General features: G+C 38.8%; 1 protein-coding gene across 3 annotated transcripts in view; it reads right to left on the reverse strand.

Annotated features, from left to right (window-relative positions):
• LOC124795037 (transcriptional protein SWT1) overlaps positions 1-17758 on the reverse strand; it is a 283974-nt gene that overhangs the window by 100362 nt on the left and 165854 nt on the right. For all 3 annotated transcript variants that reach the window (XM_047258819.1, XM_047258818.1, XM_047258820.1), the window contains 2 exons: positions 12564-12711; positions 6471-6562 (listed from right to left, as the gene is read on the reverse strand). In XM_047258819.1, the coding sequence (XP_047114775.1) occupies positions 6471-6562; positions 12564-12711 (240 nt within the window). The remainder of the gene's footprint in view (positions 1-6470; positions 6563-12563; positions 12712-17758) is intronic.

The raw sequence follows: 17758 nt of genomic DNA on the forward strand, positions 1-17758 counted from the left end.
ATTTTGATAAAAAGTTCTTTCATAATGTATAATTGTCAATGAAAGAGGCATATTTTTGCTGGCCATCATGTGTAGCAACGTGCTGAATTTAATTCCATATCTCTCCACGGCAACATGTAAGACAGCTTTGCTGGGTAGGAATGTTAAGGTCATTGATTCCAATGGTGTTTAATCAAAAAGAGATCATCTACTGGCAATGAGTTTTATACCCGCCCTTCTGTCAGCATCATAACTACTATCAACAACAGCGCAGAAACAAAATTGAGCTGTTGAAGTACACATAGTAGCTACTGACACAGTACCACCACAAGTGTGACAGGGTAAAATAGGGTATGTAATGTAAGATAACGTGTAGAGCACTAATAATTTCTCTGGAAGAGGTTCATGCAGACAATCTTATTGCATCCTGTGTGTTATCAAACATGGTACAATGATTTCGGTCACTAACTGCCAAATGCAGGTATTAAGTTTGTTTCTAACATCTGTTGAAACTTTAAATTTAATATTTTTGAATTCTAAAAGATCCAAAATCTTAGGGCTTTTTAAAAAAAAGAAAAATATGTGATTATCTATACTACTATATGAGGACAAGTCGTCGTTCAACGTTGTTACCAAAAATTTCAAAAAATTCTTTAACCAATTTACTTCAAGCTTTTAAACGGTACTGTAATGAGAGAGAAACCACCACACACACACACACACACACACACACACACACACACATTTAAACCATTAGACAAATTGCTTCTCTCATACATAATTTTAGACAAACCTTGCATAGAAATCAGATAAACCGAAAGCTGACTTAATTCATAATAGCTGTTCAGCCCTAACTAATTACACTGAAAAATCTACTGCTTAAACTGAATTTCAGATAATTCGTTCTGCAAACTAAAATTTGGTCACCACATTATTATTATTATTATTATTATTATTATTATTATTATTCTGGATTTAAAATGTGAGTACATTTTTCCTGCACCTATTCTATATTACAGTAAGTCACTAATTATTGTTCTCCACTCTTCTCTATTTGTCCATAAATCTTCAGGAATGTTGTTCTTCCTCATTGCTGACTGAACTCCCTGTTTCCATGTATCAGGTGGTCGTCCCCTTTTTCTTCTTCCAATTGGTACCCAGTCGATTATGCATTTTGGTAGCCTTTCCTGTTCCATTCGTCTGATGTGTCCATACCATTTAAGTTGTTTGTGCTCGATGAAATCAATAATTGAATTTTTACATTTCGTCTTGTCTCTGATTACTTCATTTCTTATTCTTTCTCGTCTTGATATTCTTGTTGAACGTCTCCAGAAATCCATTTCTGTGGCTAATAATTTTGATTTCAGTTGCCATTTTGTTGTCCACACTTCTGAACCATATGTAATAATGCTCCAAACTATTGTTTTAAAAATCCTTATTTTGTTATCAGTTGTTATGTGTTTGTCCCAGAGAATTCCATTCAATAAAGAGATTGTCGTCTTTCCAGAATTTATTCTTGATCTAATTTCTTTGTCCTGTTTCCCATCATTTGTAATTTTCACACCTAAATATTTATATTCCTCAGTAGCTGTTATTGTTCCCATCCCTTCTTCTAATAATAAGTCTCCATTCACTCCACCAATTACCATGTACTTTGTTTTATTCATGTTTACATTTAGACCTGATTTTTTATATATTCTCTATGTCCTCATAGTCTTGGGCTATAATCAGTTGGTCATCTGCAAATTGTAACGAGTATATTGTTCTATCATTTATTGGTATTCCCATAGCGTGACATTTTTTCTTCCAATTCTGTAAAGTTACTTCTGTATATATTTTATACAATGTAGGTGAGATGCTACATCCTTGACGTAATCCTTTTGTGACTTGGAATCCATGTGATAGATATTTACCAATTTTTATTTTTGAAATAGAATTTTTATATAAATTTTGAATTGCTTTAATTATTCTTGGATTTATTCCTATTGATATTAAAGCTTTCCATAAACTGGATAAAGGCACACTATCATAGGCTTTTTCTATATCTATGAATACTAGATGTATAGGTTGTGCCCGAACCATTAAATGTTCCATATCTTATTCTTCATCTAAACTGGATTCGTACGTACATACGTAGTGCTGCGTACTACGGTATTTTCCGTAATGCATTCTACATGATTTTTCACAATAATGTACTGTACTGTAGTTTTGCAACCATGGTCCAATTGCTTGCTTGCTACTCACGTATTACTTTTAAAGGACAGGAAACAAGGGTGGAGGAAAATACGGGTTGGCCACAGATTGCGCACGGCACATGAAACACAACAATACAGAGAGCTTCCTTTCCCTGTTTGTATGTGAACAGTGAATGTGTCGTCCCCCCCCCCCCCCCCCCTTTCACTTCATGCTGCCGAAACAGAAACGAGCTCATAATGCTCTGACACAAAAAAAGCAGCAAATTCTACATATGGTTGACAGTGGAAAGAAGACTAAAACATAGGTTGCAGAACACTTCCAGATCCCGAAGTCTACTGTCTCAATTATAAGTAGTACAAGACAGAAAATAGTGGCAAGTCTGGCAAGCTGTACATTCAATGGAAATAGAAAACGCACAAGGACAGCCAAAGATGAAAAACTGGAGGATTCGCTGTTTGAATGATTCCAACACATACGCTCGTAGTAAATTCTGTTGACCGGCTCCACGTTTCAAAAAAAGGCTTGTGAAATTTCCCATAAAGAGCCAATTTCAAGGCTTTGAGTGTTCTAAAGGCTGGCTATGGCATTTGCAGAAGAGGCATAAAATCGTTGCTGTCAGTGTCTGTGGGAGAGCACATAGAGTAAACAACGAAGATGCCAATGAGTGGGCACATGAATTTCAATCCAAGATCTTTCATTTGTATCACCCAAGAGATGTGCTGAATATGGATGAAGCTTGCATTTTCTATAACTTCATGCCTGAAAAAATGCAACATGTTAAGGGCGAAAAATGTCATGGAGAAAAATGCAGCAAGGAGAGACTGATGGTGGACTTGAGTTGTAATTCAGATGGTTCTAAGTAGCTCAAACAGTAAGGGTTTGTAAAATACCAAAATTCATGTTGTTTTAAAAATGTTAGTCTATTCAACCTGCCATGTCATTGCGAGAATAACAAAAAAGCTCAGATGACCAAATCAATCTTCTGTAGCTGGCTCTTGAAAGTTCAACAACAAATGGCAGTGAAGAAGCAAAATATTTTGCTAACTTTGGACTGCAGCTCAACACATCAGTTCAATGACATGCAACTTGTGAACATCAAAATTATCTTCTTACCAGTTAACACCACAAGCCATCTGCAGCTACTGAATGAAGGAATAAACATCTCAATGAAGTGTTATTAGAGACGTCAACTTGTTAAGGCTGCCATCAGTACACTTACACTACAAGAAACAGTTTCACATAGGAATCTACTATGAACTATCCGCAACACATCTGCTGCTTGGGACAAAGTTACAACAACCAGCAACTGATAAAACCACTGAAACTGAAGAGGAAACTCATGAGCCTGCATCTGAACTTACTCATAAATGTGGATACACCTTGGATTCTGCTACTGCTCTTCTACAGGCTTGCACGTGGTTGGTGCCCTAGTGTACTGTCAATAAGGAAGGAAGGACACAGACAGATGACAACATCTATGCTGCTGAAGAACCAGTAATCATTTCTGCTGATGATACAGAAGAGAATGATAATGCATGACTGTCATTCTGAGGAGAGACATGAAGATATGACACCAACATCCTGTGCGAAAGTTGCAGCTGCAATAGCTGTTCTTGAGAGATTTTCTGCTGCTTCTGATATCTCCATGGCTGCTCGGGGCGTGTTATCTTCAGAGAGTGCCCACAACTAATAACAGTCTGACAAACAACAATTAATGATTTTTTCAAATTAATGTACAGAAGTGAAATATATAATGGATAAGAACTGTTGTAAACTAAAACATGTGTTCTGATTGAAACTTGGTGTGTTAAAGAACAATACAAAAAAATGTTTGTTAAGATTATCATTTGTTGTATGAAAAGCCGCACTAATTCAATGGATACAATATTGTTTCACAATATTTATGTAAATGTATCATTTAAAAAAAGATGAAAAACATTTTAATTCATGTACACATACTTTCTCAATTAAACAAATACCACAAATACTATTGTACATATAGAGTGTAGTTATTTTCATTTTTTTCTTGGAGGTCATGAAGATAATGCCCTCTCATTCATTGGTACCCAAAACAAGACAAAAAGAGAAATCAATGGTCATATATTTTTTACAAATACTTTGTTAATTCGACCTTGGTTAAACCAAATTGGCTATTTTTTGGTTCCTTGAAATTCAGTTAAATGAGGGTCTGCTAGATATACAACTATACACTGCTTTGTTTTAATATAAAACAGAAAAGTAGTATTTATGGCTTATTGGCTTATGATAGAATATTACAGTGGAATCTGAACCGTCTGACAGTTTGTAGTCTAACATGTTCACAGATTAAATCTTTGAGAAATACTGTCACTATTCACAGATTAAATCTATGTGAAACACTTTCATTGAAGGTACTATTCACATAGATCCAGCAGTGGCAGAGGTCTCTCATACCAAGTATACCAATGATTCCACCCAATTTGCCCATTCATTTTATGCAACTTCAGTTCGTAATCAAAGTATCATTGGCAACAGCAATAATTAAGGCTCAAGTTCAGAGAGAGAAGGGGGAGGGGGTGGGAGGAGGAGGTGGACAAAGAGGGGAGCTGGGTACACTAGCTCTATATAAAGGATGTCTCAAAAGAAATTTTGATGTGTCAAAATAAAATAGAGGTTGAAGTCTATCGATAAAATTTTTATTTATTATTAAACCATAACAGTTTAGGAATTTACTTTTTAAGAATAACGACATTTAAATGCAATGGAGCACTCCTATGGGACTCATTTAAACGAAGAACAAAATTTGCATGACGGCTTGGCATGTAGACACTGGGATGACTGCCACTTTGCTATGGATATTTTCTTTCAATTGCTCCACAGAAGTTGGATTATTTACATAAACATTACATTTGACATATCCCCATAAGAAAAACTCCATGGGGCTCAAATCTGGACTGCATGGGGGCCAATTTATGTCACCCTTCCTGGAAATCAATCTGCCATCTTGCTGACATCATGTTCTTTGGTTATACCCAGCAAAGTTTTGCAATTCAGGTAACAAAAAGTTATTTAATATAGTCACATAATGTTCTGAATTCACTGTAACTGCATGACAGGAGTCCCTGTAAAAGTACGGGCCAACTATTCCTCAAGCCAACATTGCAGCCCGTAGAGTAACTTTTGGTGACTAAAGGGGTTTCTCACGCTTCTGTTTAGAATTCATTGCACTCCAGTAGCGGCAGTTTTGCTTACTGAATGACCGTTTAGGTGAAAATGAGCCTCATCAGAAAACAAGATGTTGTTACATGAAGGGCACTCAGTCACATCATTAAAGAACTGTAGCATACGTCTGGCATTGTAACGGTTTAATTCTTGCTGGATTTTGTAAGTGTGCAGTTTAAGGTCTTTTTGCAGAAATCACTGCAGTGATGATCGATGTGCATTTAAAGAACGTGCATGATTACAAATGGAGAGGTTAGACTGATTTACGCTCTCCACGGATTCACTCACTCTTGATGACCTCAAGTGCCCAGATTTCAGTTTGGCAAGTGTTGGATCAGTCTCCTCTTATGTTCTGATTCATTTCCTGATAATTGTTACACTTGGAGCATCATTTACATTACACAATCCTTGATCACTGCAAAATTTTCTCCACACTGTAGCCACCGAATCACAGTTTTTGTAAAATTCTCGTACACAAAACGCAGTCCGCTCCGGAGAAGCACTCCATGTCAACTGAATTGCTAAAGAACAAGCAAGCGATGAACATAGCCCCCACTCTCCTCTGATTTGTTGTGCATGCACAGAGAGCTCTTCAAATATAAACTTTCTTTTGAGACACACTATACTTATTGTATAAATAAGAATGTTCTCAGCTCATGGGAGAGTTCAACTTCACATGTACCACTACTGTGTTTATATAATAAACATACTTCCAGTATTAAGTGTTAATGATCACTGACAATGCTGCTCTCAATTTTGGCACATAATTCTGGAAACCAAGTAACAATACAACTTTGACATAGAAAGTCCAAATAACATTTTAGAATGCTTATCGAAAAAATTACTGAATCAATAGTACAGATTTTGGGAGTGTTTTGTTACAACAATTAAAATTCAACCAGAATGTCTTTAAAGAAAATCTATAAATTTTAATGCAGTAGTTTTATTAAGTTAGACATTCTTGAAATTAGTGAAAGTGGTCAATAGTATATCTTTGAAACAGCATACATGTGAAGTCAAACCTTAAGGAATAAAACATGATGAAGATGAGATAAGAAACACAAATAAGTTGGCATGGATGGGGAAAATATTACCTTTGAAAGTACTTCTTTTGCACAGTGCATCAGATTTGTGACTAAAATATTAACTTTTACATCAGATTCTTCAAATGATGACTCTCCTGGATCTGAAACAAAACATAAATTTACAAATACAGAAAAGACCATTCTCATGCCATTACACGAACAAAATGATTTCATAAATCTAAAAGCACCCCATCATTGTCTTTTTAGACCTATTGGCACAGTTTGGCTCAACAGTCAAGTAGCACACCAGTACTAGATGAAAATACAGAACAGTAGTTCAGCTACGCTAACTGTGAAATTTTCTGGAGTTTGTTGTTGTTGTTCTGGTCTTCAGTCCAGAGACTGGTTTGATGCAGCTCTCCATGTTACCCTATCCCCTGCAGGCTTCTTCATTTCCACGTAACTACTGCACCATACATCCTTATGAATCTGCGTAATGTATTCATCTCTTGGTTTCCCTCTACGATTTTTACCCTCCATGCTGCCCTCCGATACTAAATTGGTGATCCCTTGATGCTTCAGAGCATGTCGTACCAACCGATCCCTTCTCCTAGACAAGTTGTGCCACAAATTCCTTTTCTCTCCTTTCAGTACCTCCTCATTAGTTACGTGATCTACACATCTAATCTTCAGCATTCTTTTGTAGCACACCATTTCGAAAGCTTCTATTCTCTTCTTGTCTAAACTATTTATTGTCCACGTTTCACATCCATACATGGCTACACTCCATACAAATGCTATGAGAAAACATTCCTGACACCTAAATTTGTACTCGATGTTAACAAATTTCTCTTCTTCAGAAATGCTTTTCTTGCCTTTACCAGTCTACATTTCATATCCTCCCTACTTTGACCATCATCAGTTATTTTGCTCCCCAAATGACGAAACTCATCTGTTACCTAATCTAATTCCTTCAGCATCACCTGATTTATTTAGACTAAATTCCATTATCCTCATTTTGCTTTTGTTGATGTTCATCTTATAGCCTCCTTTCAAGACACTGCCCATTCCATTCAACTGCTCTTCCAGGTCCTTTGCTATCTCTGACGGAATTACAATGTCCTAGGTAAACCTCAAAGCTTTTATTTCTTCTCCATGAATTTTAATTCCCACTCCAAATTTTTCTTTTGTTTCCCTTAGTGCTCAATGTATAGATTGAATAACGTTGGGAACAGGCTACAACCCTGTCTCACTCCCTTCCCAACCACTGCTTCCCCTTCATGCCCCTTGACTCTTACAACTGCCATCTGGTTTCTGTATGTCAAAAGCTTTCTCTAAGTCTACAAATGCTACAAACATAGGTTTGCCTCTCCTTAATCTATCTTCTAAGATAGGTTGTAGGGTCAGTATTGTCTCACGTGTTCCAACATTTCTACAGAATTCAAACTGATCATCCCCAAGATTAGCTTCTACCAGTTTTTCCATTTGTCTGTAAAGAATGTGTGTCAGCATTTCACAGCCGTGACTTATAAAACTGATAGTTTGATAATTTTCACACCTTTCAACACCTGCTTTCTATGGGATTGGAATTATCATATTCTTCTTGAAGTCTGAGGGTATTTTGCCTGTCTCGTGTATCTTGCCCACCAGATGGTAGACTTTTGCCTCCCAAGGCTATCAGTAGTTCTAATGGAATGTTGTCTACTCCCAGGGCCTTGTTTCGACTTAGGTCTTCCAGTGCTCTGTCAAAGTCTTCACGCAGTATCATATCTCCCATTTCATCTTCACCTACATCCTCTTCCATTTCCATAATATTGCCCTCAAATACATCGCCCCTGTATAGATCCTCTATATACTCCTTCCACCTTTCTGCTTTCCCTTCTTTGCTTAGAACTGGTTTTCCATCTGAGGTCTTGATATTTATACAAGTGGTTCTCTTTTCTTCAAAGGTCTCTTTAATTTTCCTGTAGGTGGTCTAGGGGTAACGTCTTTGATTCATAATCAAAACGTCTTCGGTCCCGGGTTCGATCCCCGCCACTGCCTAAATTTTGATAAATAATCAGCATTGGTGGCCGAAGACTTCCGGCATAAGAAGTCAGCCTCATTCTGCCAACGGCCTTGTCAAAGAGAGCGGAGGAGTGGATAGAGGTTCAGGGCGCTCTCTTGTCCTAGGAGTGGGAAATTGCCCCTAAAGGCGGAAGAATCAGCAATGATCAATGACATGAGGGTGCAGAAGGCAATGGAAACCACTGCATTAAAGACACGTAACGTGTATCCACAGGACATGTGGCCTGTAATTGAAGAAGTGTCATGATGATCTCTCCATTGGCAAAGATTCCGGAATAGTCCCCCATTCGGATCTCCGGGAGGGGACTGCCAAGGGGAAGGTTACCATGAGAAAAAGATTGAATAATCAACGAAAGGATAACGTTCTACGAGTCGGGGCGTCGAATGTCAGAAGCTTGAACGTGGTAGGGAAACTAGAAAATCTGAAAAGGGAAATGCAAAGGCTCAATCTAGATATAGTGGGGCTCAGTGAAGTGAAGTGGAAGGAAGACAAGGATTTCTGGTCAGATGAGTATCGGGTAATATCAACAGCAGCAGAAAATGGTATAACAGGTGTAGGATTCGTTATGAATAGGAAGGTAGGGCAGAGGGTGTGTTACTGTGAACAGTTCAGTGACCGGGTTGTTCTAATCAGAATCGACAGCAGACCAACACCGACAACGATAGTTCAGGTATACATGCCGACGTCGCAAGCTGAAGATGAACAGATAGAGAAAGTGTATGAGGATATTGAAAGGGTAATGCAGTATGTAAAGGGAGGCGAAAATCTAATAGTCATGGGCAACTGGAATGCAGTTGTAGGGGAAGGAGTAGAAGAAAAGGTTACAGGAGAATATGGGCTTGGGACAAGGAATGAAAGAGGAGAAAGACAAATTGAGTTCTGTAACAAGTTTCAGCTAGTAATAGCGAATACCCTGTTCAAGAATCACAAGAGGAGGAGGTATACTTGGAAAAGGCCGGGAGATACAGGAAGATTTCAATTAGATTACATCATGGTCAGACAGAGATTCCGAAATCAGATACTGGATTGTAAGGCATACCCAGGAGCAGATATAGACTCAGATCTCAATACAGTAGTGATGAAGAGTAGGCTGAAGTTCAAGACATTAGTCAGGAAGAAGTGGGATACAGAAGTACTAAGGAATGACGAGATACGTTTGAAGTTCTCTAACGCTATAGATACAGCAATAAGGAATAGCGCAGTAGGCAGTACAGTTGAAGAGGAATGGACATCTCTAAAAAGGGCCATCACAGAAATTGGGAAGGAAAACATAGGTACAAAGAAGGTAGCTGCGAAGAAACCATGGGTAACAGAAGAAATACTTCAGTTGATTGATGAAAGGAGGAAGTACAAACATGTTCCAGGAAAATCAGGAATACAGAAATACAAGTCGCTGAGGAATGAAATAAATAGGAAGTGCAGGGAAGCTAAGACGAAAAGGCCGCAGGAAAAATGTGAAGACATCGAAAAAGATGTGATTGTCAGAAGGACAGACTCAGCATACAGGAAAGTCAAAACAACCTTTGGTGACATCAAAAGCAACGGTGGTAACATTAAGAGTGCAACGAGAATTCCACTGTTCAATGCAGAGGAGAGAGCAGATAGGTGGAAAGAATACATTGAAAGCCTCTATGAGGGTGAAGATTTGTCTGATGTGATAGAAGAAGAAACAGGAGTCAATTTAGAAGAGATAGGGGATCCAGTATTAGAATTGGAATTTAAAAGAGCTTTGGAGGACTTACAGTCAAATAAGGCAGAAAGGATAGATAACATTCCATCAGAATTTCTAAAATCATTGGGGGAAGTGGCAACAAAACGACTATTCACGTTGGTGTGTAGAATATATGAGTCTGGCGATATACCATCTGACTTTCGGAAAAGCATCATCCACACAATTCCGAAGACGGCAAGAGCTGACAAGTGCGAGAATTATCGCACAATCAGCTTAACAGCTCATGCATCGAAGCTGCTTACAAGAATAATATACAGAAGAATGGAAAAGAAGATTGAGAATGCGCTAGGTGACGATCAGTTTGGCTTTAGGAAAAGTAAAGGGATGAGAGAGGCAATTCTGACGTTATGGCTAATAATGGAAGCAAGGCTAAGGAAAAATCAAGACACTTTCATAGGATTTGTCGACCTGGAAAAAGCGTTCGACAATATAAAATGGTGCAAGCTGTTCGAGATTCTGAAAAAAGTAGGGGTAAGCTATAGGGAGAGACAGGTCATATACAATATGTACAACAACCAAGAGGGAATAATAAGAGTGGACGATCAAGAACGAAGTGCTCGTATTAAGAAGGGTGTAAGACAAGGCTGTAGCCTTTCGCCCCTACTCTTCAATCTGTACATCGAGGAAGCAATGATGGAAATAAAAGAAAGGTTCAGGAATGGAATTAAAATACAAGGTGAAAGGATACCAATGATACGATTCGCTGATGACATTGCTATCCTGAGTGAAAGTGAAGAAGAATTAAATGATCTGCTGAACGGAATGAACAGTCTAATGAGTACACAGTATGGTTTGAGAGTAAATTGGAGAAAGACGAAGGTAATGAGAAGTAGTAGAAATGAGAACAGTGAGAAACTTAACATCAGGATTGATGGTCACGAAGTCAATGAAGTTAAGGAATTCTGCTACCTAGGCAGTAAAATAACCAATGACGGACGGAGCAAGGAGGACATCAAAAGCAGACTCACTATGGCAAAAAAGGCATTTCTGGCCAAGAGAAATCTACTAATATCAAATACCGGCCTTTATTTGAGGAAGAAATTTCTGAGGATGTACGTCTGGAGTACAGCATTGTATGGTAGTGAAACATGGACTGTGGGAAAACCAGAACAGAAGAGAATCGAAGCATTTGAGATGTGGTGCTATAGACGAATGTTCAAAATTGGGTGGACTGATAAAGTAAGGCATGAGGAGGTTCTACGCAGAATCGGAGAGGAAAGGAATATGTGGAAAACACTGATAAGGAGAAGGGACAGGATGATAGGACATCTGCTAAGACATGAGGGAATGACTTCCATGGTACTAGAGGGAGCTGTAGAGGGCAAAAACTGTAGAGGAAGACAGAGATTGGAATACATCAAGCAAATAATTGAGGACGTAGGTTGCAAGTGCTACTCTGAGATGAAGAGGTTAGCATAGGAAAGGAATTCATGGCGGGCCGCATCAAACCAGTCAGTAGACTGATGGAAAAAAAAAGGGTGGTATTTGTCTTACCCCTAGTGATGTATGCCTCAATATCCTTACATTTGTTCTCTAGCCATCCCTTTGTTCTCTAGCCTTCCTGTCGATCTCATTTTTGAAACTTTGTATTCATTTTGGTTGCTTCATTTACTGCATTTTTATGTTTTCTCCTTTCATCAATTAAATTCAATATTTCTCCTGTTACCCAAGGATTTCTACTAGCCCTCATCTGTTTACCTAATTGCTCCTCGTCTGCCTTCACTATTTCATCTCTCAAAGCTACCCATTCTTCTTCTACTGTATTTCTTTCCTCTGTTCTTGTCAATCGTTCCCTAACACACTATCTGAAACTCTCTACAACTGCTGGTTCTTTCAGTTTATCCAGGTCCCCTCTCCTTAAATTCCCACCTTTTTGCAGTTTCTTCAGTTTTAATCTATAGTTCATAACCAATAGATTTGGTCAGAATCCACACCTGTTCCTGGAAATGTCTTACAATTTAAAACCTGGTTCCTAAATCTCTGTCTTACCATTACATAACATATCTGAAACCTTCCAGCATATCCAGGCCTCTTCCATGTATACACCCTTCCCGCATGATTCTTAAACCAAGTGTTAGTTATGATCACAAAACAATTTTAATTTCGGTTTATCTTCCAAGTTTGCTATCATGCACATGTCCGTTCTGTCTGACAGGAAAAATCTGTGTGTGAATTTCAGTCTTACTCTTTAGCTTGAATTTAATCAATTTTTTCACTTGTGATCAACAAAGGCACATTTATATTCATATTATAATAGTTGCTTATATGAAAGCATGGAATCTTGTATCAGATATATCTGTATTGTGACAATGCCAATCATAATTATAACAAAACATGACAATACTGATTTCTTTATACTTACTGGAAGTAAGTGTCTTTGCCGCTTCTGGCTTATTTTTATTCTGTTTACTCAATTTTTCTAAGTAATTCTTTAAATCACTTTTGCCAACTGCATCAATTCCATTTACCATACATTTATTCTGCAAATTCTTGTCATCACTAAGCAGCAGCTGAGAAATAAAATTAAATGTACTGTCAGAGTGGTAAAGATTTTCTATTAATTATCATAGATTCTTATTAGACATATAAGAGTGGTGTACTGGAACATCTTTCAATTGTGCAAAACAGGAGGAGCAATAGTAGGTCAATGAATGCAAACAAACCGGTAACTCTGAAAATAATCAATTATTGATAATATAATGTATGTGGATAGATAAAAAAATCTACTCACGAAATGGCAGCAGGGGAACACACACACACACACACACACACACACACACACACACACACACACAAAAGAGTTTAACTTTTACAAGCTTTCAGAGCGAGTGACTCCTTCTCCTGGCCAAAGAGTTGAAGCAGAAGGAAGAAGGGCGAATCAAGAGGACAAAAGGACTGGAGAGGTTTAGCGAAATGAGTATAGTTCAGAAAAGTCACCCAGAACCCCGAGTCAGGGAAGACTTGCCGGACGTGATGAGAAGGAAAGACTGATCGTTGGGAATGCACCAGATGAGATTTGAAAACCCGAGAGCTTAAAGGTGGAAGATAGGGAAATATGCAAGACAGAGATTACTATTAAAACATAGTGCACGAGTTAAAAAGAATGAAAAGCTAAGGGCATTATATGTAACAGAGGTGGGAGGGTGTGAAATCATCCAAATGTTGTCCCTGGGCCATGTTGTACTGAAGAACAGCTGTCAAATTGTTCTTACCTTTATTGGTGGTCTTTGTTTTATGGGAAATAGGCTGTGGTCCAAAGTATGATTCCTGAATGTTTGGTTTTTCAATGTGGGAGACATCTTCAGAGACTTTAACAACTTAGAAAGCAGTTACAGTCTGAAATGAGCTCAGCAAGCCTATGTGTTTATAAGCATCCTTGCGATAGCTGGTTCATGATGTCATCAGATTACTGTCTATGATCGTGCAGTCACACCAAGTTACGTTATGGAGCTTATAATGGAAAAGAGTTGGTGCTGTTTTATTTAGTATTAAGGCCTACAACTTGTCTAATTTTAATCCCTTTTCTTTTTTGTTAAAGTTGGTTTTGCACTTTTGAATTTCTGTGGCCTGTCTGTACATCTTAACACAGTAGTGATTACATTGTGAGAAAACTACAGTATCAGAGAAAAAACTTTGGTGGTCGCTAGTCTTATTGCATGGCTTGCTGATTTATCCATATTCTACAGAGAACAATTGCTCTTGTGCCCCTACAGAAATTACTAAAAAGCATTAACACCCATCTTGTTCCCTTACTACCAGTGGTTTCTGCCACCACTTTTTTAAAAATATTTGTGCCCTTTGCATGAAGCCACTGGTGCTACTGCAAGACAGTGCCACCTAGTGGTACAATGAGGTACTTCTATGACTGTAGTGCACTGTAGCAGTCACTCACAGTGTTCAAAGCAACAGTCCGCACAAAGACTGTGATCCATGACTGAAGGGATTGTGATGTTTTTTCTCTTTTTAGCTATCATACTGAAGTGATCAGTGACTATGAAAGTAAGAATCACTCAAGCCATTGTTACAGAAATCTGACTCTGGACTACAGCTTTTAAGAGCAGTTTAGAAATGAAATCACTGGACAGTACATACTTCTGATATGAATTTATTAAATTTTAGGGCCATTTTTGTTTGTTATGTGGACTATAATTTGTTTCAAGTATTATGAGTTCATGGAAGTTTTGAGAAGTGGGAGTGTGTGTAATAAAAATGCGAAATTACTTTCAAATACATCTCATAAAATGATGGATTGTTGAGAGCTGAATGTCATAGTGGTTCCAAAAAGAAACCATCTCCTTTAAAAAAACTGACTGTTCATGTACTCATTGCTTACTATGATAATACAGGTTAACTTTCCGAAAAATTTTAAAATTATATTCCAAAGTTAAACCACTTCCTTAACAATAATTGACTGTTTACTTTTTGCCAGTTCCTTATTGTATTTATTGCTTACCATAATGACAAAGGCCATTTTCTGGAAAATTAAAAAAAAATTATATATTATTGGAACTCGGAGAGATAGGGAGCACAAAAACAACTGTCGGCTGGGAAATATGGATAAACCGGCAGTGGCAGATCACACACTGGGGTCAGGGAATCACCAAATTCATTTTTCTAATACTGCAGATTTATCAACATCTGATCACTACTATGCTACAAATTACATAGACATCATAGAAACTCAAAACCACAAAAAAAAAAAAAACTTTTTACAGAAAAGAAGGACTGAAATTTGTCAATTTGTGAGCCTTAGTATAAAGTATAGTATATAAAACAAACAGTGTGAATCCCTCCCCACTACAAGCTCCATAACATATGTCGGTGCAACTCCACGAACCTAGGCAATGATCTCGTGATATCACGAAATGACCATTGAGTGGCTACTTATAAGGAGTTTGGCTTGCTGAGGTTGTTTGAGAATGTAACTGCTTTCTAGGACATTAAAGCCAATGCAAATGTTTCTGACACTGAAAGATGAGATGTTAGGCAGAGGATTACTGTATTTATCCAATTATAAGTAAACTAAAATAATGAATTAGTGGCAGCAGGTAAATGCACACATAAAATGATTGAAATTTTTGCAAGCTTTCAGAGCCAGTGGCTCTTTCTTCTGGCAGAAGAGTTGAAGGGGAAGGAAGAGGGGTGAAGGAAAACAATGGGAGAGGTTAAGGGAAAGGGGTACAATTCAGAAAAGTCACCCAGAACCTTGGATCAGGGGAGACTTACCAGATGGGATGAGAAGGAAAGACTTATTTTTGAGGACTCCACCAAACAAGATTTGAAAACCTGAGAGCTTAAAGATGAAAGACAGCGTAATATGCAAGACAGAGATCACTACCAAAACATCATGCACAAGTTAACAAGTGTGAAAAGCTAAGTATGTAACAGACGTGGGAGCGTGCACAATGAAAAATAGACAAGCAGAAAATGAAAGATGTAGGGAACCAAAATGGAGTGAAGAAAGGAGTACTTACTGTGAACAAATGCTGAGACGGAAGGCATTAATGTAAATTAAGACCAGGTGGGTGGCAAGACCCAAGGACATGTTGTAGTGCTAGTTCCCACCTGCGGAATTCTGAGAAACTGGTATGAGGGGGAAGAATCCAGATGGTGCATGTAGTGAAACAAGCACTGAGGTCATGACTGTTATGTTGTGCAGCATTCTCTGCAACAGGATATTGTGTGTTGCCAATATATACGCTCTGCCTATGCCCATTCGTCCTGACTGATAACTGGGTGGTAGTCATGCTGCTGTAAAAGTCCAAACAGTGTTTACATTACAGTTGGTATATGTGTCATTTCACAGGTGACTCCCTTTGATAGTATATGTTTTTCCGGTTACAGGGCTGGAATAGCAGGTGGTAGGAGGGTGCATAGTGCAGGTCTTTCAGTGGGGATGGTCACAGGGGTAGGAGCCACAGGGTACGGAGATGTGTGCAGAAGGAGCATAGGCTCTGACAAGAATATTGCAGAGATTGGGAGGACGATGGAAATCTGTTCTAGGTGTCTTGGGAAAATTTTTAGATGGAATGGATCTCACTTCAGGGCAGGATTTTAATAAATCAAGGCTCTGTCAATGTAGCTGATTGACACATTCCAGATCCGGATAATACTGAGTCCCCAATGGTGTGGTCCAAAGCTGTTTCGTGGAGGGACCAGCAGTACCAGAAGTGGATGTGATGGCCCAGGAAATCTGCTTTTTACCTAGACTGGTGGGGTAATTACATATGGTGAAGGCTGAGATGAAAATGGTGGTGTACTGCTGTAAAGAGTCTGCATCCGAACAAATATGTTTGCCTCGGATGCCTAGGCTGTATGGAAGGGAACATTTGACATGGAAAGGATGGCAACTGTCAAAATGTAAGTACTGTTGTTTGTTGATAGGTTTAATGTGCACAGAAATGTGTAGCTGGCCTTCGGTGAGGACGAGATCAACATCAACAAAACTGAATTTAGAACAGGACCTTGTGAAATTTAATTGGGAGAAGATGTCATCAATATATCTAAACCATACCATGGGCTGAAGACTTATGGATCCCAGGAAAGCCCCTTCCAAGCGACCCATGAAAAGGTTGGCACAGGAAGGTGCCGTCCTTGTTCCCATGGCCATGCTTCTGATATGACTGAATGTCTGCCTTTCAAAGGCAAAGCAGTTGCTGGTAAGTATAATGTTGATTAAGGTGAGTAGACAGGATTTCACAGGTTTGGAATCAGGTGGACACTGACAGAGGAAATGTACAGCAGCAGACAGACTGTGTACATGGGGAATGTTGGTATAGAGGGAGGTGGCATCAATGGTGACAGGTAAGGTGTGTGGTGGGAGTGGGACGGGCACAGATTTCAGACAATCGAGGAAATGGTTGGTATCTTTGATGTCAGAGGGGAATTTTTGTACTATGGGTTCCAGGTGTTGATCAACAAGGCAGATATATGTTTGGTGGGTGCTGTGAAGCCATCAACTATAGGACGGCCAGTATGATTGGGTTTGTAGATCTTAGGAAGAAGGTAAGAGGTAGGGGAGCTTGATTTGGGTGGGGTGAGAAGTTCTATGGATTCAGGTGTTAGTCCTTGTGAGGGGCCTGAGGTTTTAAGGAGACACTGCAGGTCAGTTTGAATCACAGGGATGGGATCTTGATGACAGACGCTGTATGTAGAGGTGTCAGGCAGCTGGCGTAGACCTCCACCAACATATTCCTTTCAGTCAAGTACTACAGTTGCAGATCCTTTGTCTGCTGGGAGGATAATGACGGAGTCATCAGCTTTAAGGGAATGTAGAGCCTGGAGTTCTGCAAAGGACAGGTTGGGGTCATGTTGTAGGGACCTGAGGAAGGGTTGTGAGGCAATGCTAGATGTGAGGAATTCTTGGAAGGCTTCTAAAGGATGATTCTGAGGTAGTGATGGTGGATCAAGTTGGGATTGTGGTCGTAACTATTCAAGGCAGGGTTCAGTATCAGGATTGCTGTTCAAAAGTTTTTGGGATTGGGTTGCGAAGTGATACTTCCATTTGACATTATGTGAAAAGGGAAGTAGGTCCTTCACAAAAGCAGCATGGTTAAA

Source organism: Schistocerca piceifrons, chromosome 4 (assembly GCF_021461385.2).
Source record: "Schistocerca piceifrons isolate TAMUIC-IGC-003096 chromosome 4, iqSchPice1.1, whole genome shotgun sequence".
Classification (NCBI taxonomy): Eukaryota; Metazoa; Arthropoda; class Insecta; order Orthoptera; family Acrididae; genus Schistocerca; species Schistocerca piceifrons.